The sequence below is a fragment of the Branchiostoma floridae genome, chromosome 2 (genome assembly GCF_000003815.2).
Source record: "Branchiostoma floridae strain S238N-H82 chromosome 2, Bfl_VNyyK, whole genome shotgun sequence".
Taxonomy (NCBI): domain Eukaryota; kingdom Metazoa; phylum Chordata; class Leptocardii; order Amphioxiformes; family Branchiostomatidae; genus Branchiostoma; species Branchiostoma floridae.
This window is the reverse complement of record NC_049980.1, coordinates 22,049,987-22,072,103: the sequence shown is the minus strand read 5'-3', so window position 1 is coordinate 22,072,103 and position 22,117 is coordinate 22,049,987. Positions and strand designations below refer to the sequence as shown.

The window sequence follows — 22,117 nt, the reverse complement described above, 5'->3', positions numbered from 1 at the left end:
TCAAAGATAAAATACTACTGTATATTAAAAATTATAAAATTCCTTTGCTATATCATGCTAGATTACTCTCGCGTTGCTAAAGTAAACATTTACTTTTTTGATAGCGGCTTTTTGCCGTCATTACGACAACATTCAATGTACTTCCGGGTCAAGGGTTACAAGCATGGCCGCCCAACTGTTGCAAAAAGAAGTCTCCCAGGCAAGAAAGGAGCTGAAAAATATAAGGTGATCCTTGCGTTGTAACTTTCATACCGTCAACAACAAGACGGGGGTATAGTCTGTTCAAAACAAGTCTGCAAAGGTAGCCAGCACTTTTCACAAGTTAGGAGGGGACATCAAAAGGTCCATGCCCTTCGCAGCCGTAGCAGCAACTACCGTCTGAACACGGAAGAACTAGAAGCACACACAGCTTCCCAACTGGTAACCCAACAGAAGATGCCTTCTTCTCCGTCGCCATCCCCAGAGAGAGCTATTTATGGATTTGTGCTGTACTTGGCGTCGTTCCTAGGCCTTGGCCTGTATGTTGTGTGGGCCTATGTCCCCGAGCCGTGGCTACACGCGGCAGGACTGACCTACTGGCCGCAGAAGTACTGGGCCCTGGCCGCGCCGGTCTATCTCACTATCGCCGTACTCTTCATCCTGGTGTTTTACGTCGGGCTCAACTTCACGGTCACCGCTCCACTGGACTCCATACACACTGTAACGGACGAGTTCGCAAAGGAATGGCGACAGAGGGATCTTCCAACTGCTGCTATCCCCCCTCTGGAAGACATTCATGTATCTACTGTGAATAGGAGACTTTATAGACAATGATCTGATTAAAGCAAGTTTAATAGGCCGTTAATCTTTTCGATTGAAGCAAAAGCTTTAAATCATGTATCATTGCCTAGTCTGTTTATTTGTATTACAAAACTGCTGAGCACACCAGTTTTGTATGTTAACTCGAAGTTCAAGTTGCACAAGACCAGACAGACAGGTTTGATCCACTCACTGTGCTTATTGGTGGACCCCTTCACTGTGCTTATTGGTGGACCCCTTCACTGTGCTTATTGGTGGACCCGTTAGTACTCTTATTGATAAGAAACATGCTAAAGCTTGAAACCAGTGTGGCTCTCCAGCTTGACGTCCCACCTGAGAGTCCCTAACCAAAGGGAGCTTCTCATGATAAATAAAGGTTTAAAGAAAGCTTGGTACTCATTTTCACCTGTTTCTAATGAAGTATCCCTTGAATGGAACCTTCAAGATCCATCTGTGTTTTGAACACTTCTAGTACAGGCTTTTAGTGGACATCATAGTCATTATTTGAATCCACCGATGGTTATGTTGGAGTACAGTAGTAGCATGTAACATTAGGCGTCTGCAACATGGTGCAAATAACATCATATGGGAAGCCTGTCGGTATATATGGGTGGATTGTTAACAAACAAGTAATAGAACACTATAAAAGTTACTGCCTGTGTTCTATGCATATCATATATGAAGAGCTTGAAAAGCATATTCTACTGCTCTCATGATTTAATGCTTCAAGTAAGTAAAGAGTATTTCATGGGTACAGGTACTACTACTACATTTGTCAATGATTATAGAAACTATGACATGGTACATGATGTATTATGTAATTGGTCCTCAAATCTGCAGATTACTGTGAATTAAAAGTTGAAATTAACTGTTTGAAATGTTAACTAGTCTGATATGTGGACTTTGTGACTTCTATGGTAGCATTTGGGTTTATCACAGAATGCATGTTTTTAATCATGATTTTGGATCTTCATTAATTTCCCCATAAAATCAAGAACAAAGAAATGAAATTGGTGTGTCCTAAAGTGAAGTACAGTTGTCCAGTACAGCAGCATGATTTAAAAAAAGAAATTAACTTAGGTATGGAAATGTGGTGCATCATAATCAAGGTAGTGGTGGGAACATCAAAGTTCTGAGTGTGACATGTATCCCTACAGGCAACAGATAGAGACTCTGAAGCGCGTACAGAAGAAAGAGGTTTTAAAAATTCAAGAAATGATCCGTCCAAAAACCTCTCCCCAGGAATCCAGACATTTTGAAGATGTTGCTATTGGCAAGCCTTACATACCAGGTAATTTTTCTATATCCCCTGATATCTTGTATGTTATTGATAATCTAATATACACTTGTGGTGTACTTTTGAAAGGTCATCTCACACTTTGTATGGTTCAAAGTGTTGCTTTATTTTTTTCCTCACAGAGGATGCAATTATGAGTACTCCAATTGGACATTTGGAGTCTTGTTTCAAGCAGAAGGCAGGCACTCCGAGACAGCCCACAGTTTGTGACCTGTCAAAGGCCAAACTCACCATCTCCAGAAATGTATTCAATAACCCAGAGCATTCACTGGATGGTATTGAGAAGTTTTCACACATATGGTAAGAAAAATGTGTCAACGAATCTTGCACAGGACTTGTGCTTGGGGTTATGGTGGGCTTGAGCTTTTTACCCATTCAGTAAACTAAGAAGATAGTTCCTTGATAGGTATGTATTTAGATTGTCTAAGAATGCCTGCTCACCTGTGCTTGATATGCTAGTTGCATCGTAGTACACCTGGCCAAGTAAGTCCTTGAATATCATGCTCAAATATGACATCTAGCAGAACAAGAATTTTTTTTTCAGGATTTTATTTGTTTTCCACATGAATGGAGGAGAAGCAGTGAAAGCAAAGGTAAAACCTCCTAGGCTGGATGGAGTCAAAGTAGGTGTGTTTGCAACAAGAAGTCCGCACAGGCCAAACCCAATTGGACTAACACTGGCAAAACTGGACAAAGTAGAAGGTACATTTCCCATCCTTTCTCTTCCCTAATGTCATTGTGCTCCAACTAAATTTAGAATCTATTGTAATTTTTTGGTTGACAACACGTACAGATCCTCAGTTCATTCAATAAAAAGAAATCATGTTTTTTTCCATGCAGGTGACACATTACATTTGTCAGGCATAGACATTATCGATGGTACACCCATCCTGGACATCAAGCCGTACATCCCTGTCTATGATGGAGTATCAGCTGGTTCAACAGCTTCATCTGCTGGGCAGAAAGCAAGTATTGCCTGTGGTAGAGAGAATGCAGCTGATAAAGATATCTCTGTAGAGGACACAGACTCTGTGAAAACAAACCTGAGCTTTCATGAGCCACGTCAGAAAAGTCCTTCAGAAGACAACTCAACTGATGACCATGGCAATGAAAACTGGTCCAAAGAGAGCAGTGTGAGTGGAGCTGTTTCTACACCAGAACAGGTCACTGTTGCCAGTTGGGTCACCTCTCCTCCTGTTCAAAAACTTACGGTTAGCTTTACCCCAAATGCTGAAGCAACACTTCAAAAATTCCATTCTGAAGGTGAGCATTTTTTGAATAATAATGATGGGATTTCACAGAATGATATTGGTGACATCTTTGTGGCCAAAGGACTATGGACATATACATGTTGTAGGTGTAGGAACATATCAACATACTTATTATTATCAACAACTGATGTAGGAATGATTTATGTAAATTGATTTTGGGCATTAATTTGAAGCTAATTCAATGAATCATCATTTTGCATGCTGCATTTCTTTTGCAATCCTGTAAAGGAAAGTCCTCTGGCTTCCTTGTGTGATGCTTTGTGCTTTCATATAGAACCAGCAAGTAGAGGAAGCTGTCAGCCAAATTGTTTGGTTGTTGGTCAAGTGTAATGACGAGGTGCTAGGTCAAAACCACGACCGAGTGCTTCTCAAGATGGCCTTCTGTTAGCTCATATAGAAGATGTTTGTAAAGCCAAAATATGATGTGGACAAGGCAAAATTAACATACGATTGTCATGGGATAAGTTGGCAGGAATTCAATAATGTTCTAACTTCTACACAGGATTGAACTAGAGTCTTGCTGTTCCCAACTATAAAACCAGCTCAACTGTGAGGCCTCTAACAGTTGAGATATGGGGATTTGCCATAATGATTGTAATGTATGTAACAATTGTCTATTCATAAGTGACTTTGACTAAAATGACTTTCTTGTTGTCTCTTAGGAAATGGTTCAGATGTTTTTAGTCTCACTACATTCAAGGACAGTGGAGAAGCCAAGAAAGCTATCTGTGACATCCTTAGTGCTGACCCAAGGTCCCCCTACTTCAGGAACAAGTGTCAGGACCGTCTGTACTTCTTCAGTGTGGACAGCATACATGTGACATGCTGGTTTGATGGGAATACTGCAGAGGTAATTAGAGTCCAACCAGTGTGTTATGCTGACTGTTCTACCTCATTACAATCGGGTGTCTAAGGCCTCTCACCTGTTACGCCATAAAACAGATTCCTTTTGTTATAGAGGTACCATGTTACTCAGCAATTTGCCTGACTGATATTCCCTGATCTGGATTCATTGCAGTCATACAACTTATTTTATATGTAATCAAGAAATGCTTTCTTGTTCACACAGACTGGGAAAAAAAAGAAACAAGACAAAAGATGTACAACATGCAAGCTGATGTCTTTATTTTCATATGACATACTTTGTGCAGGTTGTAAGGCTTCCTTTGAGAAGAAAAAGACTATACATTAGTTTGAGGAGGGCAGTAAATGTAGGTTCCACATTTCAAGCTGAAAACCCTCCACAAAGGAATGATAAAAAAGACTGTCACAAAATCAATTCCACAGGGAATGCATTGATGCAAGTCTTAAATATTTTCAGTGATCATAATACTACAGGGAATGCCTCCTACCTGAGCCATTGCCAAAAAGGGTCATACAAAATCAATAGATAATTTGAAAAGCTCCAGTGGTGGTGTTACATGTTGAATACCAATGAAGGTGTAGACTATCAGTAGACAACCTTAGTGCTTAGTTGTGTGTGCCATTGGCTGTTTTACCTTATAGTGACCTTAAAAGTGCAACTGACAAAATGCAAAGAAAAGCAATTATCATGTACTATTTCTTTCTCACACAATGTTGTTTCAAGGCAGAGAATGCAATACTGGCACTGTCCAGGTTGTGGATGTAACATTGTCTTGGTGGTCCCTGTTCAATTGCTGTCATTTTTCCCCACAAATAAATATGCTTGCAGGTTGATGTGGTAGGAAAGTAATTCTGCTCAGTATGATTTTTCGTCTACAAAGAGGGACACGCACCAAGAATACACAAGACACCAGTTGTAGCACAACAAGTTTCATCGCCAATCTGACTTAACATATACAATCTTATGCATTCTTACACAACTTTCGGACAGACCACCTAATAACACACGTAATGATGTCTTTTGTGGCTTACTTTGCATATCGTAGCATTAAAGTATGAATTTATAAAGCACCCATGAAATTCACTTGCCTGAGTCGAGGCATTTTGATAATGCTTGAGCAAGGACCATCTAGGAAATATCATATCAAACTATCTACAGGGATGCAAAGAGAATTGCTCAAAATGCCTTTTCTTGTAATAAAAATTGAGTTTGCTGCTCTTCAAAAGGTCTCGGTTTCCAAATAAGTTCACAAGACAAATAAGATTGTGCAGTTCTTTTCTTGAATCTAAAGTTGGTTGACTGACAGACACGGATAATGTAGAGAAATACTTCAGCTAGATACAGTGTGAAAATGCACGTGGCACAGCTGATACTATACTGGACAAATTTACCCATTATCAAATGAACCGTCTGAGATTTCAATGGGATCCACAGCTAGGTTTTGTTGACGCCGACTCTGTGACCATAGCGTCCAAGGCATTTCTATGCATGTTCCCAGCCGTTAAGTTCTTTCTGTATTTCTAGTTTGTTGTAAGATATACTGCAGAAAACAATACCGGAACATGGCTGGTGGTAGTGAAGCTGTGGTGGTTCAAGCAGGTACACTTATTATATTGTGCATTAGGACAATACAAGTATTTAAAGCGGCCTATGTTTAGTCACCACGGCAGGTTGTCAGCGGTGATTGACCAATATATTTTGCAACATGTTAACAAGGTATTAAAACTAAGTCAAATCTTTCTTGATGTTGCATACATACACGTATGAAAAATCCATGTGACTACGTACGTTACACTGCAGGGCCGAGCTTTTTGTCACTTTGTAAAAACGGATGGAATGGACAGTTGTCTTTTTTTACTACTTTTTCTTCTTCTCGGGGGATTTCTCTTTCGGGTCTTTGCCTTTTTTTGATTCAGCGATAGTCATTTTTGCAATCAGTTCCTTGCAATCCTCACTGAGCTTCATGTACTCCTGGCGAGCCTTTTCTGCATTGTCCAAGGTCTCCTTAGCGCGTTCAGCCGCCAACAGGGCGTCTTTTGCCCTGTCCCGCATTGTCTTTGCTTCTTCAGTTATTTTACTAAGTTCGTCATATTTCTCTTCCATCTTCTTTTGTAACTCAGCGGGGTCTGCCGACTTCTCAGGAGATCCTAGTGGCGATCCTTTCGATGCCTCAGCAGATTCTGTGGTCTTCTCCAGCTCCTCGCGGACCTTTCTTGTTTCCTCGGCAAACATCTGAACCTCTCTCCTCATCTTAGACGCCTCCTTCATCGCGTGTCCTGCGGCCTCGTTTGCCTTTTCTGCGTTCTGTAGCAACTCTTTAGCTGCTTTCATCGATTTGCTAATCTCGGACACAGTCCTCGTGGGGCTGCTGCCTGGTGAACCGTTCCTGATGCTTGGCGAAGCATCCCTCATACGGCCAGAGCCGATACTACCTCGTCGGGGTTCGCGTATTCTCCCCACCACCACATCCCCGTCCGAGTCCGTGCCTGTTGCCGACAAGGAGTCCACACTCTCCGTGCTGTTACAGACGTGGTTGTTGGTTACCCTGTCCCCGGCGCCACTCTCGCTGCTCCTGCTCCTACAGTCATCACGCATCCTGGTCTCTCTGGTCTGGACGCCAATATCACGGGTAGTCTGGACGGCCTTGTCCGATTTGCTGTCATCTGGTGTCTGTGACTCGCTCCTAAACAATCATAACATTTAAAACGTTAGAGGCAATGCTGCTGGACACTCGTTTCTACTACTGCTGCTCTTGACGTTCCATTTTCAGGTTGTGTGCACAGAAGGGATAGATGGAAAAATGATTTTCATTTCTAGAGGGAAAAGGATATGAACTTCCAGCCTCTGAAAAGTGCTTTTGAAGATTAACAGAATGAGTCATTTTGATAGGTGTTGAGACGAACAAGACTTATTTTGCTGTTACGTTGTGTGCTAGAAATACAGGCCTACGTGCGATGAAGTGCCACACAAACACACACACAGGTGCCCCTAATAGCTAGGACGTCGTGCCAAAGACCCGTACTTGCAACTGCCGGGGTTACACCTCTGTCCTAGCTCATAACTTGTACTTCCTCCTGCCAGTAGGGAGAGTGTTGCTGAAAGCGACATGGATGGAATGTACATAATGCGTACGTAAATGAGAGACATCGCATTGACATCCTCTCGCGATCGTGTCAGGTCCTGGCGTGCCGGCATGTGATCTGTCCTTTTCGCAGCGTTAAACGTCTTAAACCAATCCCATCGTTGCCTACGGTCAAGAGGCAACGCGACTGGCTGGTAACTTCATCAACAGAAGGGGAGTATCCGATTGGCTGACTGCTAGCGCAGGGAAAAGAACGGATCGCAGGCCGGCATGTCAGGGCCGTTGCATGACATATTTATTCGTACAAGCAACGGGCACGGTATGGAGGAGGTGCACAATGACATTGTTTGCATGAATAAGCCATGATAAATGTCTCTATGGTCGGAAACGGGAAATGCTTCTCGAGACATACACGAACGCCGAGCTATTGATTAGTCTTAACAACACAGTTGCTTACTGTCACACCAGCCTACACACCCAAAGGCAATGACGACATCCCACCTTGTGCTAGCTGGCGAGGCAGGAGTGGAGGGTAGGGAGGCCGGGGAGGCTGACCGGCTGGTCTTACTGGTGTAGCTGTGGTCTACCAGCGGAGAGGTCTGCTGGCGCACCTGGCGTTTGATTTCAGACGGGCGGGGCGAGGCTGTGGACAGCACGGAGCACTCCCCTTCGCTTTCTGTCTCTGCAACCGATAAAGACATAGTTAATGTAGTGCACGGAACATACCATACCTTGCAATACAGGACTCTCATACCATCTATCTCTTTGTTGGGGCACCACAGAAGATTTCACAGCCATTTTTTTCCATCTATCTCACCTGTCCCTCAAATTTCTTCCTCTCTGGACCGTGACACGTAGCCACACCACTTCATTTTTGTTTTCTTTGCTGTGGTTTGGAGTCTTCGTACAGAACATCGTAGGACTATTCAATCGAAAATTTGGGTAAGTCCACTTTTCGCGTTGGAAATTATAGTTCAACTTTTCCAGAATCGAAGGACTATGTTTCCCATACTGAAATTCCAGCTTGATTTCGTTGGTTCTGTCCCAAAGTGCTAGCCGACCTCTATGTGTGTGTAAATGATACATGAGTTCTTTATTTTCTTACCTTCTTTGTTTCTTTCGAATCCTTTCATACCCACAGTCAGCATACGAAAACGTGGATCATGACTGGGCGAATTCACGAATTTGGCTTCTTCCTGCACATGGGTAAAATAACAGCACTCTTAACTGTAGGCGATCATTGTAACTGTGTAACCATGAAATCCTTTGCAAAAAGGAAAACAAAGCGATAGGATGCATGCCGTTTTAGTATGATCAGGTTGACGCCGCTTGAGACACCCAAAATTTATCCAAGCGTCGGTTTCGTGCACATGCTTAAATCATACATCAACTTTCCAACATCTTTCATGATAGTCATAAGACAACTACCAGACTCCCGATACGCACATGATGTGACTTCCTGTTTCCGGTGACAGAGCCAGCGGAGTCTTGGTCGCCCCCTGGGACAACTGCCGATCCCATGTCTTGTTGGAAAGTTTCCGATTTCTAGAAAGAACAGGAGAGAAAGTAGTAATATGTTTACCCTGAGTGCTTGTCTGGTGGGAGGCCGCCGTCCCCTGGGCTTTGGCCGTTCTTTGGTGACGTGTTCTAGCGGCCGGGTCGGGGTGCCGTCGTCCTCGTACTGTGGACAGAACGTAATGTGTGACCTGGTCAGCTCAGATGGTACATGGTGCGATGGTGAGACAGAAATCATTGTGTGGCATGTATATGGATATATAAGCCAGTCCTACCTGTATGTGTCAAGTCTTGCCTCCACATAACACAACAAATGTTGTCACATAACGCTAGTATAGTCGCAATCTCGGTAGCGGATTGTAATCTGCGTTAGCCCATGAAGGACTGACTGAAGGACTGTATGTCAGTCAGGACAATCATTGCGTACTGCTGATGCCCCCTTTGCTCTAGACAGCGATCGCTGAGCGACTAATGTGATTTTTTCGCGATTCTTGACATTAGAATTGAAATGTGAATTGTAATACACGACGTATCAACAAAAACAAAACTGACTAAACGTGAAAATATCGTTTTACATCAAATTCGATGAGCAACCTGTCAAGTTTTGGGTTGCTCAGCGCTTCGGTCGCAGACTTTAGGGGAAAGGCCCGAAAGGGGTATGCAAGCGAGGATGAAGTGACGATACTTATAAAAATGTTCCTACCTCGGAGTCGATGACAATAGGGTGCTTTGCCTTCTCTATGGCGGAGTTGATGGCCTTTATCCAGGCGTCTCTCTCCTCTTTACTGTCAGCGAAGAACAGCATCTTCAACACCTGGTAAATAACGTCATCAGACATGATATTAGAAAAGACGGGCTGTTGAGGGGCTTAAAGGACGTTCCAACTTTTATTTAAGAGTGTGATGTAAAATCCAGACTACATCGAAAATTATTTTCCCATCCATCTTTGGGGAGGGGACCGGGCGTGATTTGGAATTTTAAAAGATATATGAAAAGACATGTAATATTCCTCTGCCACATTCCGCTTGAGCGATCGTCTGTATCGTTCCTTTTTGTCATCTCTACGACATAAATATTTTGATGGTACCCATGAAATATCTAGACACATTCCAATGTGCAGAATTGATAGTCCAGTCATTGGCATCCGAAATCAATACAAAACTGCATTAAGTCTGTGAGATATTTCCGCATTGGTCTTGTTACTCACAACGGCTAAAGCAGTTTTGTGGGTTTGATCCTGAGACTGTCTCTCAGATTTTTTGCTCGCTCTTTTACTTAATCTTTTCAGATGAGGCAGCACACAAAGCTCCATTTAAATGCACAAATGACCTGGTTCCTAGAAGAAAAGCGCATCGTTTCAGACTCACGCTCTGGAAGCGTTGACGTGAAAATCGTTTGACATGTGCATGTTTAACGACTATGGGGCGTTGAAAAGGGCACTGACTGTAACTGGGACGACACCTATTGATCCATCCAGCAGGTCGGTAGAAGGTATAGTCTAATCAGGATAGATGTGGGCGTGTTGAATAGGGATGATATGTGGAGGATCGAGGTAACAAATAGAAGACAGATTTATGGCTGTATGCTGGTTTTGATGGGGTCGGAGGCAGACGCGTTGTTCCTCCCATCCTACATTGGCGCCTTCCTCAGAGACTGAGGTAAAATCGATATTGACTGCCGCACATTCGCCTTGTCGGAAATCCTTCCAGAGGCCTGCAGCAGGTCTCACTGGAAGGTCGTCTTAAAGCTTCAGTGCCTTTTATTCCCCGAGTAGATTACTACACAGATCGTCCGTATACACTACGGATATACGATTGTGGGTTGGTGTACACGTGTGTTTATGTGTTTGGCAAAATCAGATTTATGTTTCTTAGGAAAACGAATATGGTGACATGGTTGAGAAACATTCATGCTACTATAAAGCACAGCTCTATGTCAATACATGAAATGCTTATTACACTCTCCACCGTAACATGAATCCTAGCCTAGATGGCGGTATCATAAAACTGCTGAACCGAGCTGGCGCCCGCATGCACAGGCAACGCAACATTAACCTGATATACACGTAGTTAAAGCGAAGTCACATTCTTTCTGCGACTTTTCGTCATAGGACTTTCAGTAAGACTATGACAGAACCGATCACAAGGTGCCCAGATATTGTACGACACATCCAAGAACACCTTCAATTCGATGTCGTGAACCTATCGTACGAAAAATGTGACGGGGCCCTGAGTTGGAATTTCTCGACATACTAGTAGCTGCTGACGGATGTTTGATCTAGCTGACCCTTCTCACACAACGTTTACCTGTCTGTCACGTCCATGGTCTCATGAAAAATTTGGAGATTACGTCTCCGAGTAAGATGTTCTATAACGTATTATCAAAAGTTGTGCCTTGCAACGAATGTCGTAAATTAAGAGCGACGGTCTTTTCTTTGAAAACTTCTGACATTTGGCAAGGGGAATGGAGTCCAGAATACTAGTAACCCAAAGCATCCTAGGTCAAGTACTGTCAAAGAAAGTACTGTTTTTGTATGATCATGTGCGTAACAAACTATAATGCAATGTTTCAAAAGCGAAGCTAATCAATGAGAATGAAAGTAAAATTCCGTATAAAAGTCAATTTCTTTGTAAAACCGACCAAGCATGATGTTCCATAAGGCCTGTCTATACGGAATAACGTACATCGTTTCCTGCCGTGGATGAAGGCACAACCACGATGGAGTTGGGGCTCTTCCGGCAGTCCTTCTTGGTGCCCTCCTCACACCTGTCGTAGTCTCCGAGATCAAACCCGCCGGCCGACTTCTCACTGCCATCGGAGTCCTGGGAACGACAAACAACACTGTTGATCACGGTAAAGGGAATTCATGGGAACGAGGAGCAAAGAATCTCCTGGTATCAACACAGATCCATGGTCGTGTTCTACGTCCGACTGATTATTGGCACTTACGTAAACTCAACATACGTCTCCGAGGAATGCGCTCGTCAGACGGCACTGCTCAAATAAATAAGCAATCTCAGCATTTTATAGCAACCAAAGTTTGTCACTGCCTCCTCTTTCTATCCCAGCTTTGTTGGAATAATAAGGTACCGAAGACCAATCGAAGCGTCCATGACCCTTGAAGGATGAGTCAATTCTTTGATCTTTAGAACATGGTACGGTGCGATGGCGCTAAGATGGCATTTACAAACCTAACAGCATGATAACCCTCCTAGTAATCATGGCTGACCATCTGACGCCATCTTTTACGAGCGGTAAATGTTATCGCACGTGCCACGCATACGGTTATCACTTACTCATCTCTACGGACGTTCCCCCGCCCATTATACCGCCATTTCCCGTGAAATAGTTATAACTGCTCATTCCGAGAGGGATGGCTGGGGCATGACCCCGGTGAGGGATTGCCGTTCGCGCAGAAAGTTTGAATTTGAAATGGAGTTCGGGGATTAATTGGACCAAAACGTTAGAATACTGAATGGAAAAATGCCAGGGACATTCTACGGGAACATAAAAGTATAGGTATAAGATTTGCTTGCACACAGCCTGTTGAGAAACGAACGAACATTTCGATCACCGCTATTGGTAAAATAAGTTTCCTCAGTCACGTAGAAGGACTTTGACATTTCTAGCGTAAGCCCCGTCCCTGTTGTGACACTAATAGTCGATCAGTTGGGAGGGCTGCTAGGGGCGCTATTTAATCAGACGATTTCCTCAGTATCAACCTTCAAGTTCAATGATAAACCGACTTGGCTTTAGAGCACTTTCAGGGTTTACCTGACTAAAAAAGACACCGGTAGTCACAGTCCATACACAATCTGCATCATTGGTAAAACCCTGGGAGGGGGCATCACAACTCTGCGTGAATTTTAATTCAAAACGTGAAACACGTCGCATTTCAATGTCAAAGAAATGTGGAGCTGAAAATTGCGCTCGACGTGAACAAATGCACGTGCTGCTCCACGGGTCGTCACCAGGGGACTTATCATCAAGTGTGCCTGTACGTTCTCTGCCTCCTGATGTTCTACCCGCTAGCTTTAGTTAGTCCGGAATTTGTTGCGCCATGTTGGCCATATGGAGCCCGCCATCCGTTGAAAACAAGCCAATTCCATGGTGTATATCATATCCCAGTGTGCGCACTGCGTCAGCATATAATAACACAGGTGGGAAATAGCAACATGAGGGTGAGGGCTGCCACGTTATTGGAACTCATTAGCACATAGATGTGCCCTGGACCCGCGTTTCACCATGGACAGAACCAATCTCCAGTTACTAAAGACAGAAAAGAAGGAAGTTCCATATCATCTTCACCTGAAAAATAACAAAACACGAGGAAAGATATTGTTCAACTTCACACAATATGATCCGTTTCAACAATTGGGTAATTTTTCCTTTCATTCAGAAAGGACAGGCACAATTCCACAACGTAAAAATCAATTCATTTGAGATTACGGCCATGATAGCATGCCATCAGTAAGTAATCCGTGCCATTTGTAACCAACAATTCGGTAATGGGGCATTCATATTCAATGGTTTCGAAATATGTAACATCAACATTTTCTTGGGAATATTCAAAATCATTACAGCTAAAACTCTGAGTGTGTTACTCACTTTCTTAGGGATTATCCATTCTGGTCGTTTATCTAGTCGGAGATTAGATACGTGATTGAATATTATATTCGTGATTTGTAGGCCTAGCAAAGTTTCGCAGGGGATTTTGATACAATCGCGTTTTTCAACTGCAAAGCTTCGGATATGAGATGATGGTACAGCATACTGATTTAAACGTGCGGCCTTGGAAACATTCGGGAAGCCGGAAGAGGAAAGTCTTTTTATAATACCATGGGGGCCAATATACTTTACAATACTTGTGCTAAACGTAAAAGCCATTGCCTGCTGACTTATTAGATATTGTACAAACCGCAAACGCGAGAGCCTTCAAACCTTCCCTGTAAATATTAACCCATTTCTTCATCAAACATTCATAATCTGATCAATGTCATTGTGGATACTCTGTCCAGAGGGATTAGCAAAGGGAATGGAAGCATTACAGGGAATTAAGGATTCGTTTTAGAGCAGCATAATTGATACGAACGTTGTATGAATATAACTTTCAACATTGGACGCCAACTTTTTCATTTCAAACCATGCATTTTCCTACCTTAAAAATATCATCGGTAAGAAGCCACTTTGGCAAAATCTGAAATGCAATTTACCTGAATTTGACAAGATTTTGGCTAGTGATCAGTCACCACCTTGCAAAAAGCACATGTATCTAAAACAATCCGTTAAAGTCTCCATGCCCCAGAAACGCCCGATCAGACGACACTTATCGACCCTCGAACCATCATGATATGACATCAGTGAACTACTGACCCGGATTGACCCCAGATGACTAGGTCAGCTCCCGTAGAAATGACCCCCTTTAAAAGGTCACGCTTATATCAAGATATCGGGGCCTGAAGTGGCGATGTGCAACTGTTAGATCATTTGCTTTTTAAATTTTTTTTTTTTACACAATTCAGTACAAATTATTCATAAAAAAATTCCACAGCTCTCAGTGTGTAGAGAGTGATTTACCAGCTACCGGGTGATTTACCATTTTGCTCTATATCAATATATCTACCCATCGGTTCCAAATGCGCTTTTATATTGTTGGAACATCGTATTCACGAATACATAACTGGCGCTTATACGGAACATCTTAACTGTTAACGGCAACGCTAATGTTCGTGTTCGCTTGAACAATATGTAACGTGACACAAAATCGAAGTTCGTCCACTGTTCTGTAGGCAATCGCTTCCTTTCGGAAACGGATGGGCTGACAAAGAGACAATGTAACAATGGTCGTGTACAAAGCAGAATAGTTGAAGTAAATGGGTTTACACGATAACAATGCTTCAACTGCCTTTCTATTGCGGTAAGATAGAGAGGTACATTATATAGATACAGTAGAAAGTTAGTGATCGATCTGTGGCATGGGCAGAAATGGTACATTCAGTGTGGATGCAGAATGTAAATGCAACATCTATAGAACGATTTCCTCCCCAAGGAACACTTTACATTGCATCATGTATGACCAGATCCGCACCTGTGTATGGCAATGTTTTGGGTGCTTTGTTACTATCCAAGTAGAGGTGGGGAAGATCATATGCCCCATTTTGTTTCCTCTGCTTGGGAGTAGTGGTTTGTAGTATTTCGTGCTCCAATAGGAAAACCCTGGAGATCTGCTCAATGAAACACAATAACGAACATTTGGACCTCATCTTTTTGTTCCAGAATTTCACAGCTAGTCGCTATCTTACAGAAGATTCCCATATACTACTAGTATCCCTCTATCACGCCCCAAATATTCAAACCTGACTGACACGACGGGGCACAACCCTTCCTCACCTCTTTTTCGTAGTAAAAGAAGAATGGCCTCTTGAGAACACAGTAGCGCCGTTTCCATGACGCCAGCAGGCCCTTTCCGCACTGCTTGGTCAGCCAACCGCACTTCTCCGGGCCTTCATGCGCCTTGGCACCGGGGATAGCCTGTGGAACACAGCAAACCGTCATGATTAGTCTGTGAAAACGTTTCGTGTGGCTTTCAATGTACTATTACAATTGCCAGGAGATCTACATGTTGACCCTGTTGCGTATCCTGTGCGTGTGCTACCAAAGCACTGTGTGGTAGAGACACAACTGCTGATATTAACGTCGTTGATTCAATCTTTCCAGCACTCTGTGTTTTTGTAATTTTCACTTTAAATGATTTTTTTTCATTATTCAGAACACACAGATACGAATAAGACTATTGGGACGTACTTCTGCAGAACATTTTCAGAGCACGTGGATCTAGTCGATGTTACTATAAAACCTTATCAAAACGAATGGATCACATGATGCAACATGAAATCGTCATCGAATTTTGTTTTTGACATTATACGGGTAGCAACTGTGATGTCTCGGAAAGGAGGTCATGACCTACTTGTCCTTATACAGCAAGTACTCATGGCTCGTTGAGCTCGGACATTCCCTGCATACGGAATGCCGTCATTATATGGTATTCAAACATAATGTTACATTGTCGTGGTCAGTAACTAATTCGAAAGCAGAAAGTAAAATATTTATGATAAAAAAAATAGGTCATCAATGGTTACGTTTGTACAAATTTGCAAAGACCGGTAACAGAATAATCACTTATCTTTCAATGTTCCACAGGACATATAGGCCATTGAGTAATGTTTGAACTTAAAACATTTACATGGGACAATTATCCATCTATGTTGTTCGTTGGAATAAGACTATCGACGATCGGTTGGCAAATTACAATGATATTGTACATGTATTTAATAAGAGGAGTTAACGACGCGCGCCATTGTGCCCACCTGGGTGATTGTTTATTTTTATTTGTTTGTTTTCTTTCAAAGGTCCGTGAATCCTTGTCTTGTCGGGAGGCCCACACAACAATCTTTATTGACACGACAAAAGTACAGTGACTTTCGTAAGGTCTACATGTATAACAACTACTTACAGTACAACTTAACACATATATATGGATATCTATAGGTATGAATACATCAGCATAAAGGGTCTAGCATGATTTATACTATTGGTTCTACGGTATAAACAATCGTGGATATATTTGCCTACTTGTACACACATTATCGCCTCCCAGAATGTAGTTGAGTTTATCTATCGAACAGAGAGTAGCAAATTCTTTAGAGCAAGCGGAAAGTAATGTGAACAGCTCTGTGTGTTTATCATTGTATCGAACTCAATCCATAACGAAGTGACGTTCGTCTTCGATCACACAGAAATGGCTCACTCCCAAACCACGTTATGTTAAATTCAAAGCTACCGGACATTTATCTAGAGGTTTGTAAATTATATATGGTTAACACACACACACGGCTCCTGTACTGACTTAAGTGCTTTGCCTTGCCTCCCACAAACGTCCATCTCGGTTATGTCCCATCTGTTGTTTTTACATCTCCTTCAGCCGTCCCACTCGGAACCAAATGTTCCGCAAGGTAAAATTGAATGATCAAATATGTCCGTGCCGTTATGAGTTAATTGACAGGCCAATTTCTCTCCATTAGAGGCCAGCCCGACTAGAGCGATGAAATATGAATAATTGATAACCAAACAGCACGTCTGGTCCTCCATCTTCCACAGCACCGCCCTTCCCTAGAGACGGGAATTCCCGACTGATATCACGGTAAACAAGATAATAATCGCCACAGATTTATAGAAATATGATTTTTTCCAAGCGACAGATTGCTGTACATTCTAGCTTTGTATTTCGGTTGGCACTTAATTGACATAGCATCTATTGCAGAGGACCAATGCTTCTTTCGAAGCTATATTTTGTAACACCAATGAGGTAGCAGGCTTTTGCTGGATGTGCACACGACTTCTGTTGCGTATATATTAATTTTCTGCTGTGAAAAATAAACTTTGTATTGTTCATATCATATCTAAATATGTTAGAACAGAACATGTATTAAAATATATTTTTTGCATGACGAATGTATTGTCGACGCTACGCTACGTGTCATTTCCAGCATAATTGTAGAGTGTGAATTATTGTGCAGGGACCAGAGTAAATGATATCATTCCCTCGACATTAGCTCTACTACGACTGGGTGGGTGTCTGACGCCGTGGAGGGACTATACGGAACACCGTGTATTGGAAGTTGATGATGCCACTAATTATCCCATTTCTGACGTGCTTCTTACCCACGTACATGGTTCTCGATAAATATGACTTAATTGATCAGCGAAGCCTTAGTGACAATGTACGCACAAAGTCGAGATGCGATGTTTTGGCTACTTCCCAAGCAGAGGTTTGGCTTTTCTTCTTTTTTCTTTTCTTTTCATGTGCGTTTTTATTGGGCTTTCTATTTTCTGTCGTATTCCTTATGTACGCCGCGAGAAAATTATTTAAAAAACGGTACAAAATAGAAAGCCCATTAAAAACGCATAAAAAGTTGTTTTTTTAAAGCCGAAGCCTTACCTTAAAGTTGGCATGCTTGGAGGGTAGGTTTTGGCCATAAGTAGCTTCCTTCGCAGACTTCCCCTTTCGCAGGAGCACTGATTCGCCATTTTCAACATGGGCTAAAGCTCTCTGCCGGGAAAGGGAGTTTTTCCGCAACCCCAAATTACTCGAGGCTATTGGAGAAGCAGTTACATAGCAACACCAAGCCAGCCAGGCTTCTAAGCTGTCTATGGTCACGACTTGAGAGCCATTGCCATGCCAACTGGGCAGTCACGACATAGAGGTCGAAATGAGGACAGCTTTAAATGGTGTTGAACAGTGTGGACGTGACCATATGTCGTCTGCATGTCAAGAGCCCGTTTTCCCGCCCACACCCAATACAATGTACGTCACCGGAATACCGATCATACTTCAATGTACACAACAGACGTCAAGAGGAGGCAGGGAGGCTTTGGCGTGAGATGGCCAAACCCTCTGCACACGGCCTTGTCTGGTTATCTCCAAGTAGATGCATCGTTGTCTCAACACTGCCGGGCCTCTCTGACAGACTCTCACCCCTAAGATTAAGAACCCTAACAGTGAGAAAACGTTACGATCGTCCAACATCTGATTGGAGATTTGGCATTGGTTCATTCAATGAGGTTATCAAATCTCACGTACTTACACTCTCGCTCGATCAATCACATCAATGTTTCACACCCAAGGTTCGTGTTTCATTATTACATGTAAATCAATTTACACCTTTAGAAACCCAGGAGCACTCCCTGAACATGAACTGAACCTTCTTGGTTACACTGTACGATTTATCGTGTTAGAAATGACAAAAATAACTCAAGTGTCATCCTATTCTTTAATGTATGAAGTGTGATATGCATACGTTAGGTTACGGCGCGGTCACTTTGTCGTAGACAGTCGTACGATTTTGATGTCAATGAAGTATCCTGTGACAGAATCGGCCAATATGAATCGAGGACAGCTTCTCCGTAACAAGACAGTTGCGATCGCACGACGGATGTGAGCGGGCCCGTAGTTTTGCATCGCTTTATCCTGTAGATTTTAGCCTGGTATCCAAACCTATTATACTATAGCTGCCTGGTCTCTTCGGCCTCTTACGCTATTTACGTGAGAGAACGAAGGATTGGGCAGGCAGCTATAGTAGGCTTGGATGCCAGGCTAGTGGATTTGGGACTGGCTAACGCGGACGCAAACAAACACAGACGATTTAGACGACGACGCCACTCTTTCTTTGCTTTTTGATTCATCTAAAAACAGCATGACGTTCCAGTCAGTTGATTTCAGTTCTATGGTGACTCCGTTCCTTACAATACAGCGCGATTGGCTTGCGGTGGGCATGAATAGAACAAAAACATGCTCGATTCAATGAGACTATAGAAAATGTAGACTAATCTTCCCCCGGATTTCTTGCCGAAGGATTTGAGTTGCTCCCTGTAGTTCACGGATAGAATGTCTGCAACGGATGTGTGTGAAAATGCTTTATGGCAAAGAACCAAACAAAGGTCAATACTGTTTACAGAAAACTTTTATTGTTTATGTCAGTCACGCGTTATATTGTAATATCCACTCTTATCTACCGGTGGCATAAGGAATTTCGTTGGCCAAGGAGTGTTCTGCCACTCCTTGGCCAGCTAAACTCCTTATGCCACCGATACTGGGCGATAGATAAGAGTGGAGATTAGTTAAACAGTTGTAATTGTTTGTTTGTCTTTTTCCTGTGACTTGCAATTTGCCTTCGGCCAAGAATTTGCGATGCAACTTCTTACTCAAGTCGTCAAGACAGGAAAAACGGAAATAAGATTCAACACAAATGTATCTTTTTTCGCCTGTGTCGAATCATTGGCAGGACATTTGCCACGCAAATATTTGCAGTTCTACACAAGTGACCCAAGAGTAATCCTTATTACTATATTAGTGGAAAGTGCTGCATCATGGATACATGTGCGTTTGCTGAAAATGGTCTGTTTCCTTGATCTTGGAACACCCCTAAAACGTAGGTAGACCATCCCGAATCTATCACACGTACGTCTGGTACGAGACGTAACATGAGACGGGACAGGGGCACCACAGCGCAATTACTTATCCAAGGGGTGGAATAAAATATTCTCATATGTCAGCGGCGAAGGACAGTGAATAAGCACCTCTGGTGGGGGAAGGGCAACGCAAAGGACGTATGGAAATCAATCGGAGTCTCATTTCAATCTGTAGGCCTATAAATACTAGCACAATTTACAAATGTACTCGAAAATCTACAAGTTCGCCAGTCGCAAGACACCAGAATCATTTGGGTAGATCTCAATATCATTCTTATTATATACACTGCCACCGGTAGCGGTAAGCCCTGACTGAATTACAGCTTTGTGTCATGTATTAATATGGGGAGAATAATCGTAGCAAGTCCATTATCCCTCAATTAGACAATAATTGAATCTGTATTGATATATGACTAGCTACAGTCAAACTCCAGACATTGGGGATGGGCGGGATGGAAAGGTAAATAAATACAATCTAGCGCAAATAAACACTGTCTCATATGGCTGGGAGTCGCCTTTTATAGAACACGTATTATTCGTGGAAATATCTTCCAACCGACCGAACTATTTATTGCTCATGAATTGATAACTGACACAATTTTCAGATATTGTCTAACAACCCTGGAATACAAAAATACAAGATTTGCGTTGTTTATACGTTAATTGTTTTCTACGTGTATCATATCCTGTCAGATTTACATAGTGTGAACAAGAAGACATGCAATCTACGCTCAGGGTCCATAGTTACAGCTAGGGTCTTGGGAAATTTCGTGTTGAGAGCGGTTACAGAACGTGACCTTGAATAAACCAACGTTTAAAGAAATGCATTGCTTCCGGGAACGTGCGCATTCCAGGAAGCGGTCTGGGGGCAAGGGTTGATTCTAGTGGTGCCGTGCGCAGATGTAGATATTTACACTGACATAAAGCATGTAATCTACACGACCTTTTTCCCAGTGGAGCGGAGCAAATACTGCTCCCATGGGAACGTAATTGTCCGTAGATTTTCTTTCGTGGTGGCCATGCTGACATAATGGCTGAAAAACAGCTGCCAGCCGGGTGGTGTATTCCCCATCGTACGGTACCGCCGGCTGAATCGGATCAAATATGAGCGGGCCCCGTTGCCCTGCCCACCGACGCCGCATCATGTTCGACACGCTCCGTCCTGGCTACCGGAATGTCGGCTCCAATCGACTTCTTGTCCGTTAGATTGAACAGCCGACATTTGCTCTTTGCCCAGCAGCCTTAAGTGTATACACAGAATCTCAATTACCCGACACGGGTTAAAATGCTGCATGAATGTGAATAGTGAATTATACACACAGCACTAGCGCCGCTTCTGTAGCACAAACCCCACTTACCGGGCTGGACATCCTCGGCCCCTTAAGTCCCCCTCGAAGAAAACCCTCTCCTCAGATGCATGGATTCCTGGCCTACACTCCTTCCGTTTGGATCTTCATCGTTATTTGCATCGAGGGAAAAATCGCAGGACGCGCATGAACGAACCGTCTTGTCTCTCACGATCTCTCCTCCGTACAGCCAATGGAATCTGCGCGCAGGCGCAATGTGTTGTGACACGGCTGCTTTGGGCGATGGGAGTCCGTCCTTTAGCGGCGGGAATCTTGAATGAGTCACAACCGGTGGTTTCCTTCTCTCAATCATTCCGACTTAAGTGGTATTTTGGGTTTTCCCACCAGTCTGGCCAACTTTCGTTCTCAGATGTCTGAACAGCACACGACAACTCACCAGCCAGTAGGGGCCCAGCAGGTTCGAGGAAATTACTGTAAATCCTATAGTGTTGGCGGTAGTTTTTCGCGACCTAGCCCCTCCATCACGAAATCATGACAAAGCCATTTCAAATGTATTTCGACTATACTACAGAATTGTTTGAACCGCGAACTTAAAACATGAAAACATATTTTCCTCATCTTACATTGAAAACTTATTTTCCTCTAGTCTGTGTAACGCAAACTCCGCCATCCGGAGCAATTACGACGGGCCTGAGAAAGCGCGATTAAATCAGGCTAATTTTCCTCCTCTTTCCGCAAAATCAAGTCCCCGAGAAAACAAATGAATTTGCATTATTGTATATAAAGAGGACGAAGTCTTCGTATTGGTAACCAACGTGACAAGTAGCAAGATTCGTGAATGATGTAGTTTCTGCATGTGCTCGCACTTTCCAAATAAATGTGATCAATGTGCACATCTCAAATCCGTGATGCGATTGCCATTATGCAGGGAAGGTCTAGTTTGTAGGCAAGGGG

The 22,117-nt window shown here is 42.9% G+C and overlaps 2 protein-coding genes across 7 annotated transcripts in view; one reads left to right on the top strand and one right to left on the bottom strand.

Annotated features, from left to right (window-relative positions):
• Positions 1-83: 83 nt before the first annotated feature.
• Positions 84-4,474, top strand: LOC118409937 (tRNA (adenine(37)-N6)-methyltransferase-like). The gene is made up of 6 exons (XM_035811340.1): positions 84-225; positions 1,956-2,089; positions 2,218-2,395; positions 2,640-2,797; positions 2,936-3,358; positions 4,029-4,474. Exons 1-6 carry the CDS (start codon positions 164-166, stop codon positions 4,277-4,279), a joined length of 1,206 nt encoding a protein of 401 aa, XP_035667233.1. The 5' UTR covers positions 84-163; the 3' UTR covers positions 4,280-4,474.
• Positions 4,475-4,901: 427 nt separating this feature from the next.
• The window catches only part of LOC118409927 (pleckstrin homology domain-containing family O member 2-like), a 39,553-nt gene continuing 22,337 nt past the window's right edge, over positions 4,902-22,117 (bottom strand). For 4 of the 6 annotated variants that reach the window (XM_035811321.1, XM_035811319.1, XM_035811322.1 and 1 more), the window contains exons 3-9: positions 15,219-15,359; positions 11,513-11,650; positions 9,532-9,642; positions 8,896-8,994; positions 8,419-8,509; positions 7,815-7,995; positions 4,902-6,914 (exon numbers count right to left, since the gene is read on the bottom strand). In XM_035811321.1, coding sequence (XP_035667214.1) covers positions 6,089-6,914; positions 7,815-7,995; positions 8,419-8,509; positions 8,896-8,994; positions 9,532-9,642; positions 11,513-11,650; positions 15,219-15,359 — 1,587 coding nt within the window. In that variant the 3' untranslated portion in view covers positions 4,902-6,088. Of the gene's footprint in view, positions 6,915-7,814; positions 7,996-8,418; positions 8,510-8,759; positions 8,859-8,895; positions 8,995-9,531; positions 9,643-11,512; positions 11,651-15,218; positions 15,360-21,214; positions 21,407-22,117 lie in introns of those variants that run through there. The other 2 variants (XM_035811324.1, XM_035811323.1) reach the window with 2 other exon arrangements.

Excerpts from the sequence above, each read along its gene's own strand:
- LOC118409937 (XM_035811340.1), top strand. The coding sequence starts at position 164 with ATGGCCGCCCAACTGTTGCAAAAAGAAGTCTCCCAGGCAAGAAAGGAG. Across the intron at positions 2,090-2,217 it reads TGGCAAGCCTTACATACCAG|AGGATGCAATTATGAGTACT; the intron begins GTAATTTTTCTA and ends TTTTCCTCACAG. Across the intron at positions 2,798-2,935 it reads AAAACTGGACAAAGTAGAAG|GTGACACATTACATTTGTCA; the intron begins GTACATTTCCCA and ends TTTTCCATGCAG.